This window comes from Erythranthe guttata, chromosome 13 (assembly GCF_056151865.1).
Source record: "Erythranthe guttata isolate IM_541 chromosome 13, IM_541, whole genome shotgun sequence".
In the NCBI taxonomy this organism is placed as follows: Eukaryota; Viridiplantae; Streptophyta; class Magnoliopsida; order Lamiales; family Phrymaceae; genus Erythranthe; species Erythranthe guttata.
The window spans coordinates 10,043,636-10,056,650 of record NC_142545.1 but is presented as its reverse complement, the minus strand read 5'-3'; the positions used below and the strand labels follow the sequence as shown (position 1 = coordinate 10,056,650).

General features: G+C 33.2%; 3 protein-coding genes across 3 annotated transcripts; 2 read left to right on the top strand and 1 right to left on the bottom strand.

Annotated features, from left to right (window-relative positions):
- The first annotated feature begins 1,225 nt into the window (after nucleotides 1-1,225).
- On the top strand, nucleotides 1,226-2,855 carry LOC105950576 (uncharacterized). Its single transcript, XM_088812380.1, has 2 exons — nucleotides 1,226-1,448; nucleotides 1,540-2,855. Exons 1-2 carry the CDS (start codon nucleotides 1,226-1,228, stop codon nucleotides 2,853-2,855), a joined length of 1,539 nt encoding a protein of 512 aa, XP_088668506.1.
- A 1,036-nt stretch (nucleotides 2,856-3,891) lies between these two features.
- Nucleotides 3,892-5,445, bottom strand: LOC105963517 (uncharacterized). Its single transcript, XM_088812379.1, has 3 exons — nucleotides 4,834-5,445; nucleotides 4,047-4,733; nucleotides 3,892-3,975 (listed from the first exon to the last, which is right to left on the bottom strand). Exons 1-3 carry the CDS (start codon nucleotides 5,443-5,445, stop codon nucleotides 3,892-3,894), a joined length of 1,383 nt encoding a protein of 460 aa, XP_088668505.1.
- Nucleotides 5,446-7,582: 2,137 nt separating this feature from the next.
- Nucleotides 7,583-12,666, top strand: LOC148765849 (uncharacterized). The gene is made up of 5 exons (XM_088812378.1): nucleotides 7,583-7,658; nucleotides 9,950-10,105; nucleotides 11,204-12,106; nucleotides 12,212-12,288; nucleotides 12,379-12,666. Exons 1-5 carry the CDS (start codon nucleotides 7,583-7,585, stop codon nucleotides 12,664-12,666), a joined length of 1,500 nt encoding a protein of 499 aa, XP_088668504.1.
- The last annotated feature ends 349 nt before the right edge of the window (nucleotides 12,667-13,015 follow it).

Here is a 13,015-nt window from a genome sequence, read left to right as displayed (position 1 = left end):
GAAAAAATAAATAAAATAATAAAATAATTTAAAAATTTTAACGCCGGAATCCGGCGACGGAAAAAGCAGACAAAACAAAACTCTAACGCCGGAACAGGCGACAAAAAAAAAAGTTTAAAAAAAGAAAAAGTCGAAATTGGATTTTGTGGTCATCACCAATCTATGTACGCGCCGTCCTCGGCGCAATCTAGCCAAAAAGTTCTAAATCTACTCCTCTTCGTCTGGCACATCGTCACCACACCGTCTCATTTCCCCATGGAGACTCACCTTCTTGGACGACAATAAATGATCAATTCTGATGGCAAGAAGGGGATGTTGTTGCTATAGGCAGCCGCATAGCCAGTGGTCATGGGCTTGCTTGAGCGTCGCCATAAGGGTGTAGGAGATTGGGGGCTCCGACGGCTTCACAATGTTGTTCTGGATCCCAGGCGTCGTCGCCATGGGTAGCTTATGAGAAGAAAGAGAGGTTACTTATAATGGTTGTGTTTAATTGTACTAGCTTGCTTGTAAATATGAATTATCGGAGATTAAACTTCCTAATTGGTTAAGGAATGCAGATTTAAGCAATTGAAAATTGTCAACAAATCTTAATCATTACAACACATTCAAGTTTTCAAGCAAGGAATATTAAGCTTATATATATACTCCCTCCTTCCCACTTTAATTGACTTTTAAGGATTTTTCACACAAATTAAGAATCTTATTAATTAGTCTTTAATTTAAGAATAAAGGTCAAAATTGCCCTTCCTCTCTAACTAATTATTCCTAGATTATCTCAATAATACATTTGACCATTTGATTTCTGCCGAGAATGTTAACAAACAAATCACATTAATTTAACAGAGACTCTTCATTATTCAAGAAAAATAAAAAAAGAAAAACAAATCATAACCACTTAATTAGAATATCTATGACAGTATGTGAAGAATGGAGTATTCCACTTCAACTAGAAATTAAATTGACAGAAGTTGATTTGAAAATTTCAATCCCCGCTACAATTAAGACATAAATTTTCACCACTAAGATATCAAGCTGAAATTTTTCAAAAACCTAGTTTGAATTTAAAAATTAAAAATTTCGATCATCCAAGATTAAAATTTTCCCACCAAAATTAATCTATAAAAGAAGGTTTAACTTCAGCCTTCAATATTAAAGTAAAATGAGAGTTTTTGTTGAACTAAATCAAAATAAAGAAATATCACAGTGTGACGTAAATAATGAAAGCATGAGACAAGAAAAAGAATTTGTTTTGCCAGACCTCAATGTTGTTGTTGCAGATTTTGTTGACGACCCCAATGTTGATCTAAATTCTCCAGAGAATGCAATATTTTCAGTGGATCGTTCATTGCTAGATTTAAACAGGGAACCGTTCGTGGAACATGACATATCATTGGAGATGGGATTACAAACTTTCATGGATGATAACTTAGAAGAAGTCTTCAATATAGGTACTTGTCCTTTACGTATTCTTCATGAAAAGTATTCATTCTTTGCTCATATTTTTTTTGTTCTGTCTTGCTTCTTTCCACTCTGTAAAAGATGAAAATGCAAACGAAGAATCTTTCCAGATACCAAGTGCTACAAGGAAAGTGAAACATTTAAACAATGCAGAACGTAGAGCTATATATAACGTGTTGCAACATAAAAGTATCAACGGAAGTTTGAAGAAAGGAGTAACAAAAATAGTGGCGTCACAATTTTCAGTTTCGATCCGAACTGTTCAACGTATTTGGAGACAATCAGGAAAAGGTGCACATGATGATGTATCGCATAAAAAGACAAGAAATTGTGGTCGAAAGAGAATTGAAATAAACATGGATCAATTTCGTGGGATTCCTCTGCATCGGCGGACAACTTTGGAGTCTTTAGCTTGTTCTTTGAACATGGCGAAAAGCACATTGTTTAGACGTTTAAAGTCACGAGAGTTACGACGACATTCGAATGCTATAAAACCGTTTCTAACGGAGGAAAACAAAAGATCTCGACTACAATTTTGTTTGTCAATGCTTGAGGGTGATAGCATACACCATGATCCAACTTTTCGTGGAATGTATAACATCATTCATATCGATGAAAAATGGTTCCAATTGACAAAAAAATCAGAGCATTACTATTTGTTGCCCGAGGAAGAAGACCCGATACGTACTTGTAAAAGTAAAAATTTCATTGGCAAGGTTATGTTTTTAGTTGCTATTGCTCGTCCAAGGTTTGATGAACAAGGAAATGAGACTTTCTCGGGAAAAATAGGCGTGTTTCCTCTTGTAACACGAGAGCCGGCTAAAAGAAACAGTGTGAATAGAGTTGCGGGTACACTAGAGACGAAACCGATTGCCTCGGTGAAAAGGGACGTTATAAGGTCATTCTTGATTGAAAAGGTCATACCAACAATCAAGGAAAAATGGCCAAGAGAAGACTCGAGATATCCAATATTCATTCAACAAGACAATGCAAGAACACATATTCCCCAAGATGATATTGAGTTTTGCCGAGTAGCGAAAGAAGATGGAGTTGATATTCGTTTGATGTGTCAACCTCCAAACTCTCCGGAATTGAATGTTTTAGATCTTGGATTTTTCAGTGCAATTCAATCATTGCAATACAAGGAGTCACCTAAAAATGTTGATGAACTTATTAATGCGGTTGTAAGTGCATTTGAAGGTTTTTCAGCGAGAAAGTCCAACCGTATATTCCTAACATTGCAATCGTGCATGATAGAGATAATGCGAGGAAAAGGTTCTAACAAGTTCAAGATCCCACATATGAGTAAAGCAATGCTAGAAAGAGAGGGCCGACTTCCAACTCAACTGAAATGTGATCGTGAGTTAGTACAAGAAATTCTTAATTATTTAGGATAAATTATGTTTCTAGATTATGCAATTTTCATTTGTAGCTTGATGTTGTGCATGTCAAATATACTCCCTGTTGAGCAACATCAACAATGTTTAAGGTCTTTTTGCATAAGTACCAAAATTTACTTCTTTATTCGACATAGTATTCTGCTTTCATGAAGCACCATGCTACTGTTGAATATTTTTTTATTCACTTAGCTAAAGGATTTTCTTAAATAGAACTAATGGGGGGGAAAAACAATGCATTTGCCTTGATAAGAATTAAACACCTCATATATATGGCTTATATATCAACTCGTCACCCAGGAAACAGAGAAAAGAAAAAGAAAAAAAAAATTTGCAGAAAAATAATTATCTGGCAGTCACAAATGGTTGTATTCATTCTCGACTGCATAAATACCATACATATCTTCTACGACCTGCACCATTTTCTTCTTCTTCACTTAAAAAAAGACAAGAAAAAAAAAGAGGTGAGATTGATTGAAATTTTAATAGAAGTTGGGAAGATAAATTTTCAGCATTATCATAACGACTTGCCGAATTTCTTCGTTTTGTAAAGTTTCTTCTCCTTCATCCGGAAATTTATTCAAATCAAAATTTCGATCTGCAACTATGTTCAAATCAAAATCCCTTGCAGGTTTTTTGCTTGGGATTTCTTCTAACAAATGTTTGAGTTTTAAATTCATGGAATCTTCATCTTCCATGGAGTCTTCTGTCTTCATTTTTTGTGTTTACGTGAGTAGAACAACATGGTATTTATTGTGTTTAGATTTTTTAGCTTTATTTAATATTATTACTTTCTCATTAAGTGTTTCTTGAAGAAAGAAAAAATAGCCGTAACATTAAAGAGTTGGAAAACTCAACAATAAGGGTAGGAATGGAAAAGAAAAAAAAGATTTGCTTTGGATTTCTGAAACGTCAAATAAAATGGGAAAATTTTCCATGCCTAAAACGTCAAATAATTAGGGAAGGAGGGAGTATTTATTTTGGATGGAAGCACGAAACTGACGGTTGACCGAAGTGCTACTCTTGCGTCGGTTGTTCATTTCTTTAGCATGGGATTCTTCATCAGGCCATCGGTTAGAGCAGAAGTAGATGTAAGAGATGCCTTCAATATGCCTAAAGCCTGCATCAAGAATATCAATCTCAATATATACGTAAGCAAATATGAGAATAAAAATTCAAATTAAATATTACCTCTTCCAATCGGATCTCCAGCTCCAATTCCTTGACATCAGACAAAGATATTTTCTGCTCTTTGAAAAACAAAAGGGTTGAAAGCATACAAAACGGTGTCACCGTTAAATCATCGGTCACCTTATACATTGTTGGTCCCCTAATATATTTGCCCTTGCATTTGAGGTACTTCAACGAAGAAAAAATAACAGTACCCCATCTTCGAATATAGTAGTCGGAAGAAAAACTACGTTTTTCACTAACAGAAAGAAATGGGGTTTTCGAAATATAATCATCAGGTAAATGTTTCGGCTTCATCAGTAGTCTATTCCTTATATGCCCAGACACCAAATTCTTGTCATCAATAATATCCGCTATGCTAGTGTATAGATTGTCTATACTCTTAAGACAAGTGTTACCACCCAAAAGGCACTCGACTCCTCCTAGGTTGATGGTGAGAAAACTACAAAGCAAATCAACAAAATCTTCCTCTGCTTGAGCAAATAATATTTTATTTGTAGATTTTTGTATATGGACTCTCAAAATCATCTTCTTCGAATCGGAAGATGCTTCTTTCTCCATCTCATGAAACAAAATCCCTGGTTCAAATTTTAATCCGGCCGCAAAGTCGTTTACGTGTCCTTTATTTAGTATGATATCGGACAATGGAGTCCGCGAGACTAAGCATCTTTTGAGCAAATCCATAATCTAAAAATTAAAAAGATTAAACAAAAAAAAAGGAATTTTTTAAAGTGAATATATATTCAAATATATTTAGGAAAGATTGTTAATAATCAAGAAGACTGACCTCACTAAACCCAAAAGTTACATGCCTTTGCTCACCAAAATCTAAATCGGTAATGCCAAGATTTGTGAGTGTTCGAATAAAGCCTGTCGTATTGGGAAATATCTTAAGATCATCGGAGATTATGAAAGACGATGTACTTTTGGTAAAAACTCCATCATCAGCTAGAGAATCCACTTCATCTTCTTCTTCTTCGTCTTCTGATCTTTTCATTATTTCACCACAAATGCATGTAACAATATCATAGTACATGTTTATGTGTAATAATCTGACATACTTCCAACTACAATCCTCGTTCTCACAAAAGAAACGTTCGACGGGCTTATGACTTTGTTCGACGTTTTTCGGATTGAGAAGCATCTCCTTACAACCCTCTTTCCAGAAATTGATGCTGTCGAGATTTGCTAAGCCATCGTACAAAGTGGTTAAGCTTCCAATAGCATTAGGTGGCTGGAGCCGCTTTAGGATAATTACAATCATCGCCATTGGCAATGTAAGGAAGGTAACCAAGATGTCGATGAAATCGACATCGGCTTCTGCAAATAGAACTTTTGTTTTCTGTTTGTTTATCATAACTTTGAAAGAGAACTTAATATGATCTTTAGGATCAGACATTGTGTGATCTCTGTTTGTTGTAGAATTGAAGAAATATTATAAATGTAATTTTGTAAGGCCAAAAGAGTACGTTATAATTAAGAGAAGCTGCCTTTTCATATTTTAATTGTTAGAAGACCAACGGACGTAAGGTTATGTAGCTTTAATTTAATTATTTTAATCTCAAATGACTAACGTTTTTAATAGTTTTCCTTTTTTTTTTCTTTCAATAATATCATGATTGGTGAAGTTCAATAGATCATTGAATTTGAATCAGGAATTAATAATGTTGCACTTTCCCATATAAACATAAGTATTTTAGCGGGAACTTGAGTGACTTAATACGGCAACAAATTGTTGGTTTCTTGAAATTTGATGCATAATTTATTTTTGTTAATGAAGGAACTCGCAGCCAACATATCGATGAACTGGATAAATCTAAACTCTCGTATAATAGCTTGTAAATTATACGAGAGACGTAAACCACATTGGACTAACTATGTGTGACAGACTTCACCTAGCGACCGTTGCAAGTGGATTCGAACTTGGGTCAATTGCCACATGCTCACTTGTTCCAACCGCTAAGTCATCCCTTGCGGGAAAATTTGATGCATTATTAAATATTGGCGAATTTTCCAACATGAGGACTTAAATGCACATATGTCCAGACCAAAAACAGTTCTGCAAATAAATTCATCTCATATTTTTTCCTAAAATATCCCACATAATATAATTTAAATCACTTTCATCCATTAAACTTTAACTTCATCAATATTGCACATTGACCAGGTTCAACAAATATATCACATTTACAGCTATTTTTGAATTAAAAAAAATTAGATTTTTTTTTTCTCAACATTTTTTTCCGGCCAGTCATTGGCGTTGGCCGCCGGTCTTCGGTGTTGATTTTTTTTAACAACCATCAAAGTAATTTTACTGTCTCAGACAAAAAAACAATAATACTGCACTGAGACAGTAATATTACTGTCTTATACAGTGCAATTATTGTCTGAGACAGTAATATTGTACTGAGACAGTACGTAATATTGCAGACTGAGACAGTAATATTAATATTAACACAATAATATTACTGAAAATAGTTAAAAAAATGTTTAAAAAAAAGAAAAATCAATGTACGAGACCGGCAGTCAACAACGGCTGACCGACGGTCAATAGCAGCTGACTGGTTGTGGGTTCAAAATTGGATTATGGGTTAAAATCGGTTAATTGGTGAAATTGGGACTAAATTAGAGTTAAAATCATGAAATTGGAATTGAATTGGAGTTTCAAGCTAAGGAGTTATGGGTAATTTAGGTATATATGAAAGAGTTTTCCTTACCATCAAATAAATTTGAATGGGATGAATAATATCAGACAAAGAAAGTAGAATGTTCATCTTTTAATAAAGTGACCTTGTCATTGGGTTTTTTCGCAATTTACCCTTAAATATTAAACATACTTTTCTAAAAGTGCAACAGCTATTGAAATTTCCATGAGAACTTTGTAAAGTTTAAATAGTAGAAAAATGATTTTTTTCTATGGTAAAATGTTGTAACAAAAGGTATTTTTTACTATGGAACAATCTTGTAGTCATTGCTAGAATTTACCGTAACAAAAAGTATTTGCTACGACCATTTACCGTAACAAAGTTTTTGTCACACTCATATATGCTATGGGATAAATTCGTAGCAAATGCATAACAAAAGTTTTTTTTACTACAAAATTGATACGTTTTGCTAGTAAAAATTATTTTTTACTAGTGTTTGTATGCATGAATATGTCAATGCACATTAGTAGGGTCAATGGGAAATGTTCGCATAGCCTTATTTATATTTTTGTCTATTAATTAATATTTAATTTGTTTTTAATTAACTGACGTCTTTCAAATTTGTATAAGTATTAGAATGTCAATAAATTTGTCTTGATTTTAGGAAAAATAAATTAAAGAGACTTATATAACTTTGATCATAATACTGTGATAAGAGAAAGTTAATAGTTAGAGTTGAATTAATAAGGTTAAAACGGTAAAAAATATATTTAATGCAGTATTGAAAATCTAAAATGACAGATAATATGAAACAAAAATATATTTAAAAAGAAACAGTAATTATGTAAGATAGAGAGTGAAGTACTAGTTAATGACAAGTCAATACGTTACATGGAAAATAGGAAAGGGTTTATGGTATTCAGACCAATGTCTTTGAAAACCGAACCGGACAAGCAACTAGGTCAAGGTTAGACCGGTCCGACCAGGGTCCGACCGGGTTTTTTTCATTTTTTTTTTATTATTTATATGACTTTTAAGTGGTAATGATATGAATATGCACACAAAGTATATGTATTAATCATAAAATATAATTTTTAAGAATTTAATGATTTATTATTTAGCTCATTAATCATTCACAATAACATTTAAATTAAAAAAAAAATAGAATTAACATTTACAATATAAAAAGTATAATTTAAAGAAATACAAATACTGAAATAACGTATCAAAATTTTTAAATAAAATTAATATATACTCATGAATATGCATAATTGAATCTTATATATACTATTTACGTAAAGTTTGAATAGTCAAATAAAATTTATGATAGTAAAATAATTTACTAAAAAACTTCAATACAATTACTAGTTAAAAGCCCAAAGCCCAAGCCCACTTCCCATCATCCTCTTTCACCTGGTTAATATTCTCTGGGTTTTTTTTTTCCCTTCCCATCTCTTTCTCAAGCACTGCCATGGCCAATCTTTCAGCAAACCACACACGAAGAAATGAAGTTTTCTGTCTACCTCTCTCTCATTTAAGTTTTCATAAGGAACCGGTTTTGGTGATGGGTTTTGTCGGTTTTGGGCGGTTCGACCGGAAAATTTCCGGTTTCCAACAATCAACCCGGGTTTTTGGCCTTTTTGGTTTATGCATTGGATCGGACCGGCTTGATGGCCGGTTCGCGGTTCAACCGGTCGGACCGGACGGTCCGATCCGGTTTTCAAAACATTGATTCAGACACTCTTATGTTTTCTTCAATGAGATAAACTACATATGTCTATTTAATTTTGAGGAGATGAAAGGTCTGACTCTTGTATTATAAAGCCCGGAGTGCTGAAAATTGGTTAGACAACAAATAGTCAAATACTATATATATTTGACATTTTGGCCTAAAATTTAATTTTGTTCGTTCAACCAAACCCAAAAATGACAACAAATAGTCAAATAATATATATATTTTATTCATTTTGGCTATGGTTGGTTGCAGAGGCGGTACTTAGGTGGTGTTTACAAATGTTTTTTGAAAGTGATTATGCGGTTTTTTTTGCTCATAATCTGTTTTTAGGTGTTTGCAAAATCAACGTTAGCTTTTGCTTCTCTTAAAATAATCTGCTTTAAGCTATTTTTTTAAAAGCACCCCTAACCCTGCTTTTTCAATTTTAGTTCATTTTCCGAAATATTTGCAAACACCCCCAACTTTTAGAAATAAGCACTTAAAACTAACTTAAACCACAATCACTAACTTCTGCTTTTAAATAATCATTTGCAAACACCACATTAGTAGGGCAGGGGGGCGGTTGACCAAAAAAAAAAAAAAAAAATTTTAATACTATTATATTAGATAATTCCTCCATTCCTATATAATCGTCACTTTTCACTTTTCACAAAGATTAAGAAACTCAATAAATATATTTTGATTTTAGAAAAATCATATAAAAATGACTAAAACAACCTTTAATATTTAATGATTTATAAGAGAAAATTAATGAATAGAGTTTCATTAATAAGGTTAAAACAGGAAAAATGCATTTAATGCAGTATTGGAAATCTAAAGTGACAGATAATATGGAACACAAATATTTTAAAAAAGAGACAGTTATTGTGGAACAGAGGGAGTATAATTATATATTATATGTATAAGACTTTTAAAAAAAGAAAAAAAGAAAACCTAAACCTAATAGAAGTGAGTAAAGAGGCGTAACATAATATCCTACACTAATTGTGGTCCCCTCTAACTTATATAAAATAATATAAAGCCTATTCCCACGAACTAAAAGACAAAAGAAGAAAACATAGCTAAGAAGGTGCTTCGTGTATCGTGACTTTTGTTCTTTTCTCAAAAACTTGAAGGTAAAATTTTTACTATTATCTTTTATTATTTTTCTTACTTTATATTTGGATGATTTTCCAATTGTTATTGCTTTTAGATTTCGAAATAATATCGTTATGTTTATTTTTTATTTTTCTATATATCTATGATTTTAGTAGTTGACTCAATAAATTATTTTTTTGTGGAATCATCAATGGGTTCTTTACATCTATTTAAATTTTATTTGAATATCTTTTATTCACAGTCGTATTCATTGGTTTGGGGTTTATTGAGATTTGTTTCACCATGATTGCTACCTCGAACTTAATATTTCGTAGATTCGTTTTAATGAATTGTAATTGTAGGTTTTGTTATTGCGATGTCTACACACTAATCTAATCGATTAAAAAATAGCTTAATTGGAACATTTTTTAAGAGTGTCAATGAAGTGCCGAAGACACCTGATGTTGATAGTTCCGTTGTTGATGACCGAGACATAGTCGAAACTTCTGCTCATAAAGATCAATTTTTTGCTCATCAAGTTGAACAGGCTGCTGCAGTTGATTCTAACCAGGAACTAATTTCGGAACGTGATCCGGGAAAACGTATGCAAATTTGGCAGTATCGTGTTAACCAACAAGATAAAATTCGACGGTCTTACATCAAAATGGGGCCATATCAATTTTACTTATTCAAATATCCCTATTCAAATAATACCAAATATCCAAGGAGATTTCAGCACTCTTGGTTTGCCCAATTTCCAACCTAGTTAGAGTACTCACCTACAACAGATGCTGCATATTGTTTACCTTGTTATCTTTTTGCAAGTAAGCCAAATCCACGTTTTGGGGCAAATGCATTTACTGTGGCAGGATTTTGCAATTGGAAAAAGGTTAACGACAAAAAAAAGTGTGCTTTTCTAAGTCACGCGGGAGATCATTCTTCCACACATTTTGCTGCAGTAAAATCATGTGAGGATTTAATGAATCAATCTCGGCATATTGACAATGTTATGATGAACCAAAGTGCAGAACTAGGGGTGCAAGTTGGAACGAAAATTCCAATTTCCGCCGGTTCCGATCCGAAAAGTTCCGATTTTGGAACAACTTTTTTCATTCCGACTTCCGAAATTCTGATTTCCGAATTTTTCCGATTTTTTTGGATTGGAATTGGAATTATATAAAATAAATTTGGAATTTCCGATTTCCGATCCGATTTGATTCCGAAATTAATTCCGAAAAATTCCGATGTTTTTCCGAAAAATACACCTATAAATAATAAATATTATATAATACTTATTTTTCCGAAAAATGCACCTTTAAGTTTTGTTTTAGGATTTTGACATAATGAATTGTTGTTAGAAGTTTTATTAGATATTATGTTGTGTTTATGTTTATTTATTTTTTGAACTGAAATTTAGTAGTTATTAGTTTTACTTTTATCGACGTGGATGTTCTTATTTTTGAAAAATTATGAACATTTTAAAAAAAATCAGCTAAGTTTTGAAATTTTTAAGCTCATGTGATTTTCGATTTTTTTCCGAAATTCCGAAACTTCCGGGACTTTTGGAATTGGAATGAATTTTTAGATTCCGAAAATTTTGGAATTGGAGTTGGAATTGATTTTGTACTTCCGATTTTTTTTGGAAATTTTCCGAAAAGACTAATTCCGATCCGATCCATCCGACTTTCACCCCTATGCAGAACAAATACTTAAGAATCGCTTGAGGCTGAAAACATCGATTGATTGTGTCCGGTGGCTTGCATTTCAATCATGCCCTTTCCGGGGACATGATGAAGGGCCAAAATCAACAAATCCGGGCAATTTTATCGAAATGGTGAAACTTTTGGCAAGGTATAATGATAAAGTATCTGAAACAGTTTTGGAGAAAGTTCCTCATAATGCTAAATACACGTCTGGGAAGATTCAGAAGGAGATATTGCATATCATTGCTACAAAAGTGCGAACCAAAATTCGTGAAGATATTGGAGATTCAAAATTTTGTATTCTTGTTGACGGAGCACGGGATGAATCAAAAAAAGAGCAAATGACTCTTGTTTTGAGGTTTGTCAACAAAGTTGGTGTTCTTCAAGAACGTTTTTTTGAAATCGTAAGTGTGAAAGATACTGCTGCATTGACTCTTAAGTGTGAGTTATCTACTATTCTTTCTCATCATGCATTAAGTGTGGACAATCTTCGAGGTCAAGGTTATGATGGGGCAAGCAACATGTGTGGTGAATGGAACGGGTTACAAGCATTATTTTTGAAAGATTGTCCATATGCATACTTTGTGCATTGTTTCGCTCATCGACTTCAATTGTCTCTAGTTACAACATCCAGGGAAATGATTCTTGTGCATCAATTTTTCACGAAGTCGGATTCTATTGTCAATATTGTTGGTGCTTCTACAAAGAGAAATGGTGAGTTAATTACTGCACAACAGGCTGAAATTTCTCGTCTGATATCGATTAGTGAGCTTGAGACTGGTAAAGGAGCTAACCAGATTGGTACTTTACAACGGGCAGGTAATACTCGATGGGGTTCTCACTTTTCTTCAATATGTAGCTTATTAAAAATGCTTAATGCTACTGGTATTGTGCTTCAAAGTATTATAGTTGATGGTGCAAATTTTTCTTAACGTGGTGATGCTGATTCTGCTTATTCTACCATGACATCTTTTCAATTTGTCTTTATTCTGATTTTGATGAAAGAAATTATGGGAATTACTGATGTTCTTTGCCAAGCTTTACAACAAAAGTCTCAAGATATCTTAAATGCTATGAATCTGGTTTTAACGACAAAGCAACTCCTGCAGAAATTGAGAGATAATGGATAGGATGTTTTTCTGAGTGATGTTACATCATTTTGTGAAAGCTAGGATATTGAGATGCCTGATATGAATGGTGCTTACAAAGTAGGCCGAGGAAAGTCGATTCATCAACCTCGTGATATTAATATTACTATTGAGCATCATTTTCATTTTGATATCTTCAATACCACAATAGACACTCAGTTGAAAGAGTTGAATAGCAGATTTTGTGATCAAACAGTGGAACTCTTGACTCTTAGCCTCACTTTAGATCCTAGTAATTCATATAAGTCGTTTAATGCTGACGATATTTGCACTCTTGTTGAAAAATATTATCCTGAGGATTTCACTGAATGAGAAAGACTCCTCTTGAAGTTTCAGTTGCAGCATTATTATCTCGACGTGGTCAAACATCCAGATTTATGTCTTGTACCAACTTTAGCAACATTGTGTGAAGGGTTAGTGCAGACGAAAAAGTCTGAAATATATTACTTGGTTGACAGATTGATTCGCCTGATCTTACTTCTTCATGTTTCTACCGCTACTACAGAGCGAGCATTTTCTGCTATGAAGCTTACTAAAACTAGACGTCGAAACAAAATGGAAGATGAGTTTCTTTGAGATTGCATGCTCCTACATATAGAGAGGGATATTGCTGATACTTTTAACACATATTCGATTATAGAAGATTTATATACAATGAAAG